This window comes from Trichechus manatus, unplaced genomic scaffold, assembly GCF_000243295.1.
Source record: "Trichechus manatus latirostris isolate Lorelei unplaced genomic scaffold, TriManLat1.0 scaffold00004, whole genome shotgun sequence".
NCBI lineage: Eukaryota > Metazoa > Chordata > Mammalia > Sirenia > Trichechidae > Trichechus > Trichechus manatus.
In genome coordinates, this window is record NW_004443940.1 from 11,732,145 (window position 1) to 11,749,333 (window position 17,189).

At 49.0% G+C, this 17,189-nt stretch overlaps 1 protein-coding gene across 1 annotated transcript in view; it reads right to left on the reverse strand.

Annotated features, from left to right (window-relative positions):
• The window catches only part of ATP6V1B1 (ATPase H+ transporting V1 subunit B1), a 32,093-nt gene that overhangs the window by 13,998 nt on the left and 906 nt on the right, over nt 1-17,189 (reverse strand). Inside the window, exon 2 of the mRNA XM_004369229.2 lies at nt 8,834-8,889. Coding sequence (XP_004369286.1) covers nt 8,834-8,889 — 56 coding nt within the window. The remainder of the gene's footprint in view (nt 1-8,833; nt 8,890-17,189) is intronic.

Genomic DNA, 17,189 nt, shown 5'->3' on the forward strand with positions numbered 1-17,189 from the left:
GCACAATTAGAAGAGTGTAGTCGATGTCACTGAACTGTGCATGTAGAAATTTTTGAAATGGTGTATCTTTGGCTATGTGTATTTTCACCAAAAAACAAAGGTCAAGAAGGGAGAGGGTTGACATGTTGTGGGGTTGTTAACCAATGTCATAAAACAATATGTGTACTAGTGTTTCGCGAGAAACCATTTGTTCTGTAAACCTTCACCTGAAGTACAATAAAATAAATAAATAAAGGGGGGCAAACAACCCATAGGACTATATAAATAGAAGCCACAAAGGCCTTTGATAAAATCCAGCGGCTGCTTTTAATACAATTTTATGTAAAACAAGAATGGAAGGCAATTACTTGAACACTATTTACAAAACCAACATCAACATTCTTCTAAATGATGAAATGCTGAAGCCATTTTCATTAAAATCAGGAACAGAGATGCCTGTATCACTGCTATTATTTAATGTTGATTTGGAGGTTTCAGATTATATAATAAAACATAAAACAAACAAAAAAACAAACAAAAGAAACTTAGAAGTACATCAGTAAACTTAAGTGAAGAATGTTCTATTTTTAAAAAAGAAGGTGGGGAGGGGACTGTATTCTTCAGAAATGTCTAAGAAAGTTTGTGAAAATTCTCCACGTTGTAGGAGGCTAAACAGACATGACACCTAAGTTCAATACCTGTCTCTAGGCTAGATCCTATACAGGAGGGAAAAAAAAATGCTATGAAAAACGCTATTAGGTCAACTGATAAAGCTGGAATATGGATGATAGATTAAATAAAAATATTGTTGTCAGTGTAAATTTCTGAAGTTGATAACACTACTGTGGTTATGTAAGAAAATATGCACTGGAGTATTTAGGGATACCTTACCCTCAAATGGCTCAGGAAAAAAATTATACACACACATACAGAGCAAATGATGGAACAAATGGGATGAAATATTAACAAATGGCTGTTTCTTGTACTATTTTTGCAACTTTTTAAAAATTTAAAATAGTTCTGAAATAAAAGCAAAATTAACGTATGCTGATGGGAAAAGAGACAAAATTCTCTTTATATGCAGATGATATTATATATTCAGAAAAATCTCAAGAAGCTCTGGTTTAAAAAAAAAACAAAAAACCAAACAAACAAAAAGAAAAACAGAAACTACCAGGAACGATAAGAGATTTGGGTAGATACAAGATAAATGTACGAAGTCAGTCTCTCTCTTTTTTTAACTCTGACAACTATTTAGAAGAGGAAATGGGAGAAAGGCATCCCATTCACAATAGAGCCAAAATTCATAAAATATCTAGAAATAAATTTAACAAGAAAGCTACAAGAAAACAATTAAAATCCTATTGAAGGATATAAAACAAGCCCTGGACAAACTGGAGAATACCATCTTCCAAGACAGGATTACTTACTATCATAAAAATATGAATCTTTTATAAATTAAATGCATTCCCAATGGATTATTATTTTTTGGGGGACTTGATAAAATGCTCTTAAAATGAGTATGTCTGAGAATAGCCAAAAATAGTTATGGAAAAGATCAAGGATGAACGAATTGCCATATCAGATATTAAGGCTTACACAAATAGATCAGTGGGACAGAGAGTCCAGAGAGAGATCCCTGATGTTATGGAACTATTACAGGACAAAGGTGGCATATTAATCCACAGGGGAAAAAGATACAAATGGTGCTAACATAACTGGGTATCTACTTAGAAGATACCTACACCATAAACACAAATACATTCTATGCATATAAAAAATTTAATATAAAGCTAAAACAATAAAAATGCCTGCCTCTCTCCCTGAATAATCTAGTTAAAAAGCCATAAAGCAAGCCTGAGGAAGGAAGGTGGTTGAGAAGCAAAGCAGCCCACTTGTAGTTAGTTACATAGAGGAGGAACAAGTAATATATTGAGGATAATGGGAGATCCTTATTGTCAGCAAAAAGAGTTACAAATATGGAAAGGAAATAAGCTAAAATGAATGCTATGCTGTTGGACTGGAATCGGGGGTATCAGTGTGAACCCATGGTTTTCAAAATGTATGGCTATACTTCTATATTTAAGCATAAATAAATATAGAAGTGAATGCATGTGTGTATATGTATGTATGTACATACATTTCCTAGCTCTGTCCACAAAGACGGCCTGGGAGCAGTGACACCCCCAGTAGTAATGAGCACACCTAGCATCCAAGTCTTGGTTTCTATTTACCGTTCTCTACTAAAAGGAACCAGGGCTCCTCAGAAAAATGTCTGATTCCAGGGCTGAGGCAGGGAAAGGGTAAGATGATCCTGGAATATCTTATACCAGAAAGTAAGAAAGCACTTAAGAATGATGGGACGGGTCTAAAGGACACAGAAGCAGCTTGAAGGGGCTCACACTGGCCAAGTCTGAAACAATTTGAGCATCAGAATAGCAATGATAGTAATCAATAATATCCCTTAGAATAAAATAGGAATCTATGAGTCTAAGATGATATACATTTTAAAATAAATGAATGAGATGAAGAGAAAGCCTTTTCTTACAGTAGAATGCCAAGTAATAAATTTAGAAAAAATGATTTAATTAAAAAGCCACGATCAGAAAAACAATTCAGGCAAGAAATATCAATGGGTTCTGAAACCAGTAGGTGAAAGTTGGATAAGGAATGGGATATTTACATAGTCTCAAAGTGTCTGCCCACAAAATATGTATAAATGAAAAGGGAATAAGAATAAATTTACAGTGGCAAAACCTGGAGGTACCACTCTCCCAGGGGACCTTTGCTGGGGTCAAACCTGTGACAGGTGGGTTTACAGCTCTGACAGTTACTGAGGGAAACGCTGGCTTGGGTCCTTCCTTGTCTTGTGAAGAGGATGCCAGGAAAGCGACCCTACTTTCCCGAAACCACTCCTCAGGTCCTGCAGAGTGGGGGCCTTTGCAGGTGGGGAGGAAGGAGGCTTATCCAAGAAGGTCTGAGGTCTGCAGCGCTGCTTAACGCCCAGATGTCTTTGGGTTCTCAACCACGAGAGGGCGCCCACGAGCAGAGACAGCAAGAGCCCGGGAAGCCAGTGAAATAAAAGTCCTGACTCTTTCCTCTTCCACTCTGTGTGGTCCTGTGTCTCTCAGGCCTCATTTGTTTGTCTGTGGAGGTGATGGTGGGCTGCTAGCCTCAGGAGGAAAATTGCTGGACAGAGCCCAGGACAGAGTGGGCTCAAAAGAAATCAGACAACAGACCCAATACAAACCAGGTAGCAGGGACATAAAAAGTGATACTTTTTATGTAGGTTTATGTGGGCTTATGTAGATGAGGAGCCCTGGTGGAGCAGTGATTAAAATGCTCAGCTGCTAACTGAAACCAGCCACTCCTCGGGAGAAGGATGCGGCAGTCTGCCTCCGTAAAGATTTACAGCCTTGGAAACCCTATGGGGCAGTTCTGCTCTGTCCTATAGGGTAGCTATGTATTGGAGTCTACTCGACAGCAATAGGTTTGGTGGGTTTTTGGTATGTAGGTGAGGGAGCCCCTGGGTGGTGCAAATGGCTAATGCTTGACTTCTAATCAAAAGGTTGGCAGTTCGAGTCTCCCCGAGGCTTCTCGGAAGAAAGGTCTGGTGATCTATTTCTAAAAAATCAGCCTTTGAAAACCTATGGACCGCAGTTCTACTCTGATACACATGGGGTTGCCATGAGTTAGAAGCAACTCGATGGTAACTTTTTTAAAAAAGAGACATGAGTGAGAAAGGGTGGGGGAGAAAGAGTGGAGAGGAGCTGGTGTGTCTCTGAAAGATGAAATCAGAGAAAAAGAAACTTTAAAAGGCAGAGAAGTTAGTCAGACATGAGGAAGAACTGTTTAGATGATCACACTGGGGCATGGGCAAGCAATGGGGCTGTAGAGTCTGGAATCCTTTAGGAAGAGAATGGCAGGCTCTCTCTGCGCGTGTGTGTAGGTTGGTTGTCAGGGTTCTGGGAGTAGGGATCAGAGCCAGTTAGAGGAGTGGGTAAAAACAGCAACAAACCAGTGGCTCCATAGTTTTCAATGGCTGTGATCTTTCAAAAGTAGATCAGTAGCCTTTCTTCCGAGGTGCCTCTGGGTGGATCTGAACCACCAACCTTTTGGTTAGTAGCTGGGTGCTTCACCGTTTTGCATCACCCAGGGACTCCAGGGCAAGAATTCCAGTGTGCAATGAGCTTATACTCAAAAGAGTCCCATTTGCCAGGCACACACTGAACAAGTCTCATTCTATCAACTCTCACTGTTGGTTACTAAGAAGATTTCAGGGAGTGGGAAGAGTTCAGTGCAATTTATTCCCTCTGTTGGAGATTCAACTGAGTTTTCAACCAGCAAGGGGTCAGGTACATGGAGGACTGGGAAGTTGTTAGCCATCCTGGCAGGACTTACAGAAGAGAGTACTGGCCTTCAAAGCCTCTCCTTCTGACAATGCCCAGGGCAGTCTGGAACTCCTCTTTGGAAATTGTCTTCAGAGCTGATGCACCTTCTTTTGAAACTTCTTTTTTGTTTAAGAGTTTGGGTGCAGCCAAAGACATTTGGCAGGACGGATCTGAATCCCAGAATATAGGAGCTGGAAGAGCTTCTAGTGCAGTGGTTCTCAAAGTGTGGTCCCCGGACTAGCAACATCAGCATTGCCTGAGAACTTGTTAGAAATGCAAATTCTCAGGCCCACCTAGACCTGCTGAATCAGAAACTATGGGGTGGGGGGGCAGCCATCTGGGTTGTAACAAGCCCTCCAGATGACTCTGATGCACGCTCAATTTTGAGAACCACTGCTCTAGTGAAATCTGTCTGCACTATCCCAGACAGATGTCAGTAACTCAGTCTTCTCTTCAACGCTTGCAGTGACCTGTGTGTGAGTGTGCGTGTGTGGCAGGGGAGATATTGCTACCTAATCCATCCTCACACACCTCACTTGTTGGAAGCTCTGTGTGTGATATCAACAGGAACCTGCCTTTGTGGTGACTTTTGCCCACTGGTCCTGGTGCTGCCATCTGGCATGACACAGGACAGCTCTGTCTCCTCTGCTAGCTTGGAGTCCCCTCACAGATTTGAAGCTCTTTCTGGGCACTTCCTGATTCTTCCCTTTTTTTGGGCAAAACTTCCCCATCCCCACTCGCCTTGCTTTTAGACCTTGCTTGTACTCCCAACCCCCAGTTCTCATCAGTGGACTTCCCCTGGATCTATTCCAGTTCATCCACTTATCTGTGTTCCCCAGAACTGAAAACCGAGCCCCCCAGAGTGGTCTGGCCCCACTAGCACGTAGAGGAGTTGTGCCTTTGTGAGATCACAGCTGGGGGTGTGGATGTTTAACCATCTAGGGAGTTGGTTTTACACTCTCTACAAATCAGGAGTTTAGCCTTTTCTGGGTCACAGACCCTGGAAAAGCAGATGAAACTGGACACTCTCTCCACAAAAAAACATACTTTCAGAGGTTCGCATGCAATTTTAAGGACCTTATTCTCCAGATTAAGAACCTCTGATATATGCAAAATTCTCCCTCGTCCTGTTAATTGTTCCATTTGCAAAGGACGGGAGCAGGAAGCATAATTCAAGGAGGGCAGAAGGTGGCGCTGTAGAGACAGAAATGTGGCGTTTTGCCCAAGTAACGGTTGCGGGGCAGTGGAGAGGGATGCGGAGAGGTACCTTCTCTATTTCCTGAACTTATGAGACTATAAACTACTGATTTCTTTCTTTCCCTCTACAAGCCCAGAGTTCTCCAGGTGCCTCCACCACCCAATAATTCAGCTTTGCAAGAGTTACAGGTGTATCTAATAATCACAAAACCATAGGTCCGGGGACCTCCAGTTTCCTAGTGCAGCCAAAACGGAGGCATGCATAAATACTGATTCACTCAAAGTAACAGAGCAGGGCCAAAGCTGGGACAAGAACCGACCTCCGGACCCCGGCCGAATCGTACCTCACTGGGGCCTGTATAGACTGGTAGGTGAGGTAGGGAAGTGTGGTGGGGAGGGTGAGGGGAGCACAAGAAGGCACTGACTTTAATCAGCATATTAGCATTTCTACATTCCAGGCAGAGCTACTGATAACTATTCTCAAGGAAGAAGAATAATACAGTAAAACCTGCAAAAGCCAGAACCTGTGTAAGGCTGAAACCTGTCAGAGAAGGAAAACCCAAGTATTTTCCACTAAAATGAGCAATAGAAAAGTGGTAAAGCTGCACCCTGTCAAAGGTGGAAAACTTGCGAGACCTGGAAAAACAAGGCAGCCCCGTCGAGTTTCGGCTCTCACAGGTTTCACTGTATACTTATCTGATTTGGTTCTCACAACAGCCCCATTACCATTTAATAAATGAGGAAACTGGGGTTTGCCATCCTAGGCTGATGATTCTCAAGCTGCAGGGAGCATGAGGTCACCTGGAGGGCTGGGCACCGCCCCCCCCGCAGAGTCTGAGTCCATCAGTCTAGGGTGGGGCCCAAGAATCTGTTTTTTTTGTGCTTTAGGTGAAAGTTTTATAGCAAAAGTTAATTTCTCATACAAAAATTCATATACATATTGTTATGTGACACTAGTTGCGATCCCTATAATGTGACAGCACACTCCCCCTTTCCACCCCGGGTTCCCTGTGTCCATCCAACCAGCTCCTGTCCCTTTCTGCCTTCTCATCCTGCCTCCGGACAGGAGCCGCCCATTTAATCTCGTGTATCTGCTTGAACTAAGAAGCACACTCTTCATGAGTATTATTTTATGTTTTATAGTCCAGTCTAATCTGTCTGAAGAGTTGGCTTCAGGAATGGTTTTAGTTCTGGGTTAACAGAGCGTCTGGGGTCCATGTCTTTGAGGGTTCCTCCAGTCTCAGTCAGACCAAGAATTTGTATTTCTTACAAGTTCCCAGGTGCTGCTGATCTTGGATTGACTAACTTGCCCAGGACACGCAGGTAGCTCAGTCGAAAGGGCAGGATGGAGCTGGGATGGAAACCCAAGAAGTCTGAGTCAGCCTGTCTGACTCCAGTGCACACATGTGTGACTACTTGGCCACACTTCCTCACGGGGCAGCCCAGACACTGGTGACTGAAATAGCAATGGCCTGTGAATTTGGGACCTGATTTCCAGCAGTGAGTGGGTCTGATTTCTTTCATATAGTTGGCTCGGGTCTTGACAGGTCTAATTATGTGAACATTTATTCATTCATTCACCTCATTCATTTATTCACCTTCCTCTGAACAGACGTGTACCGAGTTCCTACTATGGGCTGGTGTACGGTAAAAGTGCTACGTGCTTGCGGCACAAGGGGCTGAGGAATAATGAAACACTGCCCATGCCTGATAGGAGGGCACAGTGGGATGAGGGTAATGTGTGGCCAGGTGGTGACCAAATGCCTGGGTGGACGCTGCCCACCAGACTCGTCTGTATAGGATGCTGAGGAAGTCCCGAGGAGGGAGATGCTCACTGCCCAGAGGCCTGGGGGGTTGCAGAAGAAGGTGACCTCTCTCTCAGCTCCAGGGACGAGTCAGAGCGATGGGAGGAGGGATGAGTAGGCCCGGAGGCAGAGGGGAAAGTTCGTGCAAAGGCCCAGAGACATCAAATGGCAGCTCTAAGCAGCCACAGGCTGGATTTCTACGTGGGGAGAGGGGCAATGAGATGAGAGTGGGAAGTGTAGGAACCCTTACAGAAAGGGTTTTGTAAGGTGGAGGCACTGGGACATGTGGCGTCCAGGAAGACAGGAGTCAGGAGGGCACCCAGGTTCCCAGTTTGCCTAGCTGGGTGGGTGTTATGGATCCCCCAAAATTAGGTATTGTAAATCCTAACCTGTATGCCTGTGGTTATAATATCATTTGGGAATGGGCTGTCTTTGTTAGCTTAATGAGACAGAATTAGTAGGGTGTATCTTGAGTCAATCTCTTTTAAGATACAAAAGAGATTAAACAAGCAAGCAAGAAGCAGAGATGGGGGAAGAGAGATGCCAAGCCACATGAAGATCACCCAGGAGCAGAAGCTCAAAAAGAGACAAGGACATTTCTCCAGAGCCAACAGAGAGAGAAAGCCTTCCCCTAGAGCCAGCACCCTGAATTCAGAATTCTAGCCTCCTAAACTGTGAGAAAATAAACTTCTGTCTGTTAAAGCCACCCATTTGTGGTATTTCTGTTATAGCAGCACTAGATGACTAAGACAACAGGGGTAGGAGGTTGAGGGGCTGGAACAGGTTGGTGGGGGGAGGCCAGCAGGGTGGTCCCATACCTTTATGACTCAAGAATCCTGAATCCCAGGACTCAAAATGCTGTCAGTGTCTACCAGGCTCCTATAGTTCCCCAGAGGGTACACCATAACCCCATACCTCATCCCCTTCTGTGAAGGCCGCTTCACCTCCCACCCATGTGGCTGGCACCAAGGCTGAGACCTTACAAAGCCCTTTGAAAGCCATCAAGCTCTGGAGAAACGTTAACTGGTGTTGATCTGCTCCTTCTCCTCTTCCCCTTCAGCCTTCTTTGATAGAAGACCTTGTGAGAGTTGTGGGTGGGAAGAGTTCAGCCTTAGGAGGGAGTTAGACACAACCTTTCCACTGCTGAAGAAAAGAAGGCCCAATAGGCCCAGGATCCCCAGCCCATTAGTGGTAGAATCAGCCTTCCCAACACCCAAAGATGGGCCTCAGAAGGGTTTCTATGCCCCACTGAGAAGGCAGAAGGGGAAGACTTAGATGGTGGGAGACAGTTGGGGAAGGAGAATGTGGGGGTGACGGGGGTTAGAAAGAGCAGGGCAGGCCACGGGGGCTATTTAGGGAAAGGGCAGTTTGGGAGAAGTCCTGTGGAGGGGAAGGGGAGCCCTGGGATTTGGCCTTGGTGGGAAATCTCTCCCAGAGGAAGATGAGGCAGAAAGGTCTTACCTTGACCTGGTCCAGCACCACCAGTGGCCCGTTGACACTGCACACGGTCTTGTAGGCTGTGGGAATGGCAGGGTGGGTGAGGGTCTGCCTGGCCCCATCTCACACCCAGACACACAGACCCTCTCTCCTCCCCTCCCAGGATACACACACACACACACACACACACACACGCGCACACACACACACACACACAAACACAGAGACGTCCTACCTTTCTGCCCTGTATGCCTCCTGCCTCCTCCCTAGCCTGGGCCATCAGGGTCATTAGCTGTGACAGGGCCAGTCACCATTGCTGTAAGGGTCATGCCCTTGCCTGCAGGGACCCCACTGCCCTGGACACCTGCAGGAGGCTGGGGAGGGCCAGCAAGCGCAGAGGCCTCCTCAGAGCACCAACCCCCCTAGCCATGCAGTGGCCTTTCTGGTCTTAATGCTGCTTAACCCCCACTGTACCCTCTCCCTTCTCTCTGACTCACAACATTTGAAAAGCTTCTGGCCCCCAGCTGTGGCCAGGAACTGCCCTCCCTGCTCCTCACCAGGACCGTGTTTCCCTCACTCACCCCACACTCAATGAGCACTGTGTGGGGACAGGGATGGCAGGGGCCCTGCTCTCACCATTCCCTGCCACAAGGGAGGGTCCCAGATTTCCTAAATGCTGAGCTTTCTGGGCCCCAGGCTCACCGGGTGCTCATGCAGGGAGGGGAAGGAGCTACAGGAAGAAGGAAGCAGAAGGTCTCACAGACCTAGAGCTGGAGAGACCTGCAAATAGGGAAGGAGCACAGGTTACAGGGGAGGGATTAGGTTAGATAGCAAGAACATTTCCTAACTCCAGTGTTGGGACTCTGATGGAAGAAGCCATGGGCTGGCAGACAGGAAGCTGAGTTTTGGTTCTGCTAGGCTCTAGCTGACAGACCCTGGGACAGTTCCTCCCCCATAACTCTGGGACACCACAGCCCTTCCTCAGGGTTCTTGTGAGGCACCAATGAGACAGCTGAGATGAAGGAATTGTCAAGGGGAGATGGGTGGGATACCTGTGAGGTCGCTGGGTCACTCACAAGCTGCAAGGACCTCAGAGAGGAGTAGTCCAACCCTTTTCACCCTGGAGGAAAATGGGGCCTAGAAGGGTGAAGAGCCTTGCCCAGGGTCATACAAGGTCCCTGGGTGGTGCAAACAGTTTGTGCTTAACTATTAACCTAAAGGTTGGCAGTTCAAACCCACCCAGTGATGCCACAGCCCACAGAAGAAAGGCCTGGTGATCAGCTTCCATAAAGATTACAACCAAGAAAACCTTATGGAGCAGTTCTATTCTGTAACACATGGGGTCACCATGAGTCAGTTTTTTTTTGTTTGTTTGTTTGTTTTTGGGGTCATATGGTGGCGCATTGTTAACAGCTCGGCTGCCAACCAAAAGATTGGGAGTTTGAATCCACCAGCCGCTCCTTGGAAACCTATGGGGCAGTTCTACTCTGTCCTATAGGGTCACTATGAGTCAGGATCAACTCAACAGCAATAGGTTTGGGTTTTTTTGAGGATGTCTGTGATGGAGCAGGGGCTGGAACCCTCACCCTGCGGCTCAAGTACAGGAAGCTTCCCAACAGTCCATACTGCCTCTCAGCTCACTTCCATGCATGCTTCCAGGCAAACCTGGCCTCAATCCACCCCAGGCCAGAGGGAAACTAAAAGCTCTTAATCCACACCCTTCCCAGTCTAGGAGTCAATGGTCACACTCCTTATTTTTGTCTGATCTGAGTCCCTTTCACCTGATGTGTACAAGGAACACTGACTGGGCAAGATGATTCTTGTAAGGATCTTTGCAAGGATCTTCCAAGAGTAAGGATTGTTTGGAGAACTCAGGGGTACTTGGATGAGCACAAGAAGATAAGTCCTTGTGCTTTGGCTCAGAGCAGGGAACTCCTTCAACTTCCTGCTCTCAAGCCTACAGACCTGCTCTCAAGCCTACAGAGCCACTTACCTCTGAGCCACCCTCTCTCCTCTTTCTTCCTTATTCAGATGGAGGAGGTGTCCCACCTCACAACTTAGGCCAGTCCCTCCTCTCTGCCCTGGAGCCAGGCCCTAGAGACTCTCCTCCATGGGTAATTGCCAGCACCTCCCTCACTTTGTAGTCTTCCCATCAAGCAACCACAGGTATCTGATCTTAAGAAACACTCCCTCAGCCCTAATCTGTCTCCAGCTCCTGCCTGATTTCTCTCCTCTCCTTCACTGCCCATCCTCCCTGGTGGCAATGATTAAGAGCTGAACTGCTGACCAAAAGGTCAGCAGTTTGAATCCACCAGCCACTCCTTGGAAGCCCTATGGGGCAGTTCTATTCTGTCCTATAGGGTCGCTATAAGTCAGAATCGACCCAATGGCAACTTTGTTTTTTCTTCACTGTCCAGCTTCTCGTAAGCATGGTCTCCAATTGCACTCACCTTCCCCATCTTCCACTCACTCCTCGCCCTCTCCAATCCGGCTTCCTCTCTAGACCTCCACTGGCCTCCAGATTGCTAAATCCAGAGGCACCTGGCACATTGAACCAGAGCCTGGGTGCACTCTCCCCTTGTAGCACTTGGGACTTCTCACTCTTCCTCCACCTCTCTGGCTCCTCCTCAGTCTACTCTGAAGACTTGTCCACCTCTGTAAGACCTTCAGATGCTGGAGGACCTCAAGGCTCAACCTGTGTTCTTCACTTCTCACGCTTTCTCCGTAGATATGCTTTCCTTCCTTCCCTCCTCTCTTCCTTTCTTCAAGTATATTTCTGGGAACTTATTAGGTACCAGGCTAGGCAAATAAAGAGTCCCTGAGGGGTGCAAATGGTTAACACTACCCGCTGTTAACTGCAAGATTGGAGGTTTGAGTACACCCAGAAGCACTTTGAAAGAAAGGCCTATGTTTTGCTGTGTATATTCTCAACAACAACAAAGTGAAGACATTTTATATAAAAAAGAAAGGTCTGGCAGATCTACTTCCAAAATATCAGCCATTGAAAACCCTATGGAGCTCAGTTCTACTTCGACACACAAGGGGTCGCCAAGATCTGGAGTCTACTTGATAACAACTTTTCTTTTAAGGTAAATAAAAGTGGCAAATGAGACATGGAGCCTAAAATCTCAAAGAGGGGATAAAGATAAAATAATATAATTACAAACCGTGGTATGTGCTACAAGCAGCAAGAATAGGATGAGTGAGCAGAGGAGTAGATGGGGTACAATGTGCGTCCTTGCAAGAAGAACCATTTGAACTGAGGCTCCAAGCTCAAACAGGAATTATCCAGCCTGCCCATGAGCTGGGGAACGGGAGCATTTGGCAGAAGTGAGGAGGCTCAGAGGTGAGAAAGAACTCACTGCCTTTGGGCACAGAAAGAAGAGCTGCGTGGCTGGCGTGCACAGGCTGACTTCCCGGGTGCAGGAAGAAATACCAGCTCCGTGAGAGCGGGGGTGTCCTCTGTAGTGTTCATTACTGAATCACCGCCTCTTAGAATAAACAGGTTGCCATCCAGTTGATACTGACTCATGGTAACCCCATGCATGTCTGAGTAGCACTGTGCGCCTTAGGATTTTCAATGGCTGAGTTTTGGAAGCATTGGGTGGTGCAAACAGTTAATACTCTTGGAGCGTTGGAAATTCAAGCTCACCCAGAGGTGCCTTGGAAGAAAGACCTCTTAGAATAGCATATGGTAAGCACTCAGTAAATATTTGTTGGATGAATTATGGGAGGCATTAACAGGTTCCATCAGCTCATTCCCATATCTCACACATCAGAACCCCAAATCAAATGAGGGTCTTGCATTTGTCCAGCCTGAGGGGCTGCACTGCTAGCTTCAGTCCTCCTTCTGGTGAAGACAGTGTGTGGAAGGGGTGAGAGAGAGGATGCAGAGCGGTTGTGGGCATAGGAAGACCCCCATGAGGGCGGGTAGGAGGCAGAGTCTCCGGCATCATCCTCCTCCATCAAGGAAAAAAAAATCACCCACCAGCCACACACTCCTTTCCTGCCCACATGGTATTTTTGACAGAAGTAGAACTGCATGGTGGGGGCAGAAGGAAGGAGGAGAGGAGAAACACAGAGGAAATCAGGTTGCAAGAGCAGAGGAATGGGCACTGGGACCCCAGGAAGGGCAGGAGCCTTGCTGGCCCCTAGAGAAAATGCCAGGCCAGCCATACGGGCTGAGATGGGGAAGAAAGCAGTGAACTCGGGGTGAAAAGATGCAGGGTGGGTGGGCCAGGTGGGAGAGGAGAGGGTGGGGTGGGGGAGGAGACAGAAGCCTAGAAAGCCCCAGGGGATCGTTTCCAATTCCACCCAGGGGACAAGTCTTTCAACTTCCTCCCTTCCTTCACAGCCTCCTACCCCATTTCACAGCTGCTGTCACAATAAATCCCCATTAGCCCTGACATCCAACAACTCTACCATGGGGGGTGGGGCGCCTGAGGAGTAGGGCGCTGAGCTGGGAATGGTGGTGGTGGGCCCAAAGAGCGGAGGTGATCCCTCGCCCCGCCCCCACTTCGCACTGCCCCCAGGAGGCGGGTCTGGTCTGGGAGGAGCCAGGGGCAAAGTGCTGGTCGCAGCGCAGAGCAAGGCTGGCTGCCGGCTTCTCAATCTTACACTGGGAGCCAGGGTACGAGGTTAATACCTTCCCCAGCCAAGGCAACGCAGGTGACCAGAGTCAGGTCTCCCGTCTCTTTGCACTAGCCTCATTTGTAAGCTGCCTTCCCAAGCTTCTAGAAGGCACGGTGTGGCACTAGGGGGCTTCATGAATAGCTGCAGGATGAAGGAACAGCTCCACAGCCTGGAGCCATCATGAAGCATCATGCACTGGTGGGGCTGTGTCTGTTTCAGCATGGGACTGGTCACATCCTTCAAAGCCTTGCCCTTGACTGACCACTGCAGCCCACCAGACCTCTCCCCACTGAAATTCCACCTCACAGCTTGTCTGTTTCTCAATGACAGGAGTTGTGTCTATCCTCCCAGACTGGGGCTCTGCACCTCCTCCATCAGACTAGACACCATCTCTTCCTAGAGGATGTCCAGTTTGGACACAGCCACTGTGGTAGCTGAGCAACCAAGGCGTCCTTGACTGGAAGCCGGGTCTTTTGTTGTACCCATTCCAACCTTGATCGTATCCATTGTGTGAAGTGGCAAACTGAGGCCCAGATTATGGCCACTAGCCCAGCCCCTCCACCCTGGAGAGACAAAGGGGATATATGGAGCCAGGGGCCTGAACCAGACAGAAGACCTCTGAGGGCACTCCCTCAGTGGGCCCTCTTGAGACTTTGCAGACACTCCCTCCAGCTGCCCTGCCCACCTCCTCCCCATTGTCCTCGCTGACACTTCGGAGGGGCTGCAGGCTTGGTGGAGCCCCCTCACTGCCCCCCTCCCCACAGGCCCTCCCTGTCAAAGGCTCAGCGGGTACTCCAGAGCAGCGCACTAATTAGGGCCAGCCCAGCCACACCTGCAGCATCCTGGGAGAGGGCTGAGACCAGCACCCATGCTGTGAGGCCAGGATGAGGGCAAGCCCGGGGCAGCAGGTCTGCACCTCCTCCCCATCCCTTCTGGAGGGATTAGGGGAGGGAGGGCAGTGGCTGGAAGTCGGGGCTTCTTAGAATCAGCCCCAGGCCCAGCTGGTTGGAACACTCTCAGCCTAACCTACCTCTTCTTTCAGCTGAGGAAACCAAGGGGGGCAGAGGTTTGGCACTCAGTCCCTGGGTGACCTGACTTGGCTCCATCCCTCAACCAGGCAGCCAGCCCTTTCTTCCACACCTTTGCCCATGCTGTGTCCCAACGCCTAGCCTTGCATCTTCTGCCCCAGGAGATCAGATATAGCTCCATGCCACCTCCCCCCCAACTAGGATCCAAAGCCTTTAGGGAACAACTCTATCTCCATAGGGGGCAAAAAGAAAAATTTTGAAAAATGAATATCAGTCAGGGTTGAACAACATGATGAATATAATTTTTAAAAATTTAAAAAGATTCCTTCTTTCCCAGGATGAGTCACCCACATCCTTTCTGACTCTACCCTGCCCCTCCTTCCTGGCCAATCCCCTTCTTCAGCCACTACAGTGAAGTCACCCTTAATGCCTGTTTAATCCACCTCTACCAAGGAGCCTTCTTAAAGTGGCCTGAACTCACCCCACCTATGGCTGAATGAGCCCTGGGGCCTGGAGCCAGCTGTCCCTGTCCCAGCCCTCCCGTCCTCCAGCTCTCCTCCCAGGCTCTTTTCTACCCCTACACAAAGTTCTCCTGCCTAGAAGTGCTTAGAGTCCTACAGTAGAAGGCCAGACTAAAGGAGGAGGGCAGAGATGGACTCCCAGTAAGAGTCCTGCCTCCAGCTCCTGGGAGTCCTCAAACCCTCCCTGGTCCTGCGCCCTCTCTGCCTCCCAAGGAGAAAACTCCTCAGTCACCTGGGGGAGGGGGGCTGGAGGGGAAAGGTAGAAAGCTGCAGGTGCAGAAGCACACCGAGGAATCTGGAGCCTGCCCCTGGGAGTGGGAGGGTGTCAGGGCTGGGCTGGGGCTGGGCCTCTGCATATACCTTGTAAGGACCCACAGGGTGCAGCCAAAGCAAAGGTGGTGGCCTTGGTCATTGCAGTACCATCTTTAACACAGTCAGGGAGCAAAGCTCTCTGCACCAACCTTTGTCAGTTGTTGGGTTTGGACACATTCACCTAGGGAGGGGCCACATGAAGCCTCCATTGCAGGAGAGATGCAAACACAAGGGCACCGGTTCTAGCTTGGTCAAAACTTTCAAAGTGTTTTCCCGGCTTGTTGACTATAAACAGGGCTGGCTGGGAGAGAACTGGCTGGAGGCTGCTCTAGGCCTGGGAGTTCCTGACTGGAGGAGGAGGCCTGTCGGGGAGAGAGGGCTGTAGGGTAAGTTTGTGCTCTACAGGATCCCTGGGAGTGCCCATTCCAGGAAGAAGGAAAGCAGAGCATATAGGTCCAGATTCCACATCTTGCTCCCAATTCCTGTCCCCCAGGGACAGGTGATGGGGGAGGAGTCTGGAGGGGTGGGCCAGCACACAGACACTCAGCTCAGGACTCCAGGACTTGGCTGCGGACCCAAAAATCAAACCCATTGCCATCAAGTCGATTCCAACTCCTAGAGACCCTATAGGACAGAGTAGAACTGCCCCATAGGATTTCCAAGGTTGTAATCTTTATGGAAGCAGATTGCTGACCTTTTGGTTAGCAGCCAAGCTCTCAAGCATTGTGCCACCAGGGATCCTTCTGTGGACCCAAAGGGAGTCCCAAACCAAAAAAGCTGTTGAGTTAATTCCAACACATGGAGACCCCATGTATGTCAGAGTAGAACTGTACTCCATAGGGTTTTCAATGGCTGATTTTTTGGAAGTATATTGCCAGGCCTTTCTTCTGAGGTGCCTCTGGGTGGACGCCAACTTCCAAACTATCAGTTAGCAGCTGAGCAAGTTAATCATTTGCACCTCCCAGGGCCTCCAAAGGAGGCCCAGTCACTGCATGTCTGGGCCATGGTGACCTCAGCTTTGGCCTGGGGGAAAGCCTGTACCTCCCACTCTCCCATCCCTGTGGGGAGGGCTTCCTTGATAAACATGGCTCCACCCCACTCACAGTTCTTAGCTGGAATATAGCTCCACCCTCAGCACCTGCCTTGGGCCTAGGGAGTGCCCCCCACCCCCACCCAGCTCTACTTCCATGGGGCTGGCCCACTCTTCTCTTGCTCTGTTCTCTGTGGGTATTGGCCCCCCATTGCAGACCTAGCTCCCAGCTGCCACTCAGTTCACTCCACCTTCCCTATTGGACCAGGTAGCTAAACAGGGAGGGAGGGAAGGAGGGACGGGTGGCCTGTGCTAGGCCCACTTCCCCCACCACACACCCTGTTAGCAGCTTCTGGCTCTGCTTAGCTGGGGCTGGCCAGACCGGTTTACCCAGCGAGCTGGGCTGTTGAGAATCTGAGAATGCACCAGGTCTGGGAGAGTGACCTTGACAAGGAGAGATGGGGCCGGGGAAGGATGCCCTTTGGTCTTGTGGACCTTGCCCAGTTCTCTGCCCAGCTGCCCTTGTCCCCGGCCCTCCAGTCCCTCAGCTCTCCTCCCAGGCTCTTTTTGTCCCTACACAAAGTTCTCCTGTCCAGAAGTACTTACAGTCCTAGAGTAGAAAGCTAGACTGAGGGAGGAGGGCAGAGATGGACTCCCAATAGGAGTCCTGTCTTTGGTGTACTGAGAGCCTGCAGGCACACTAGTCACAACAGGGCTGCCCCTCTGAAACCCACAAAGATCCCCTCCAGCATCCGTGGGCACACACACACTTACACATGGACACCAGGCACTCGCCCTCACTCAGCTAGCTGTACACACATATTCCCACACACAGCTGTGTGACATCACCTGACCAC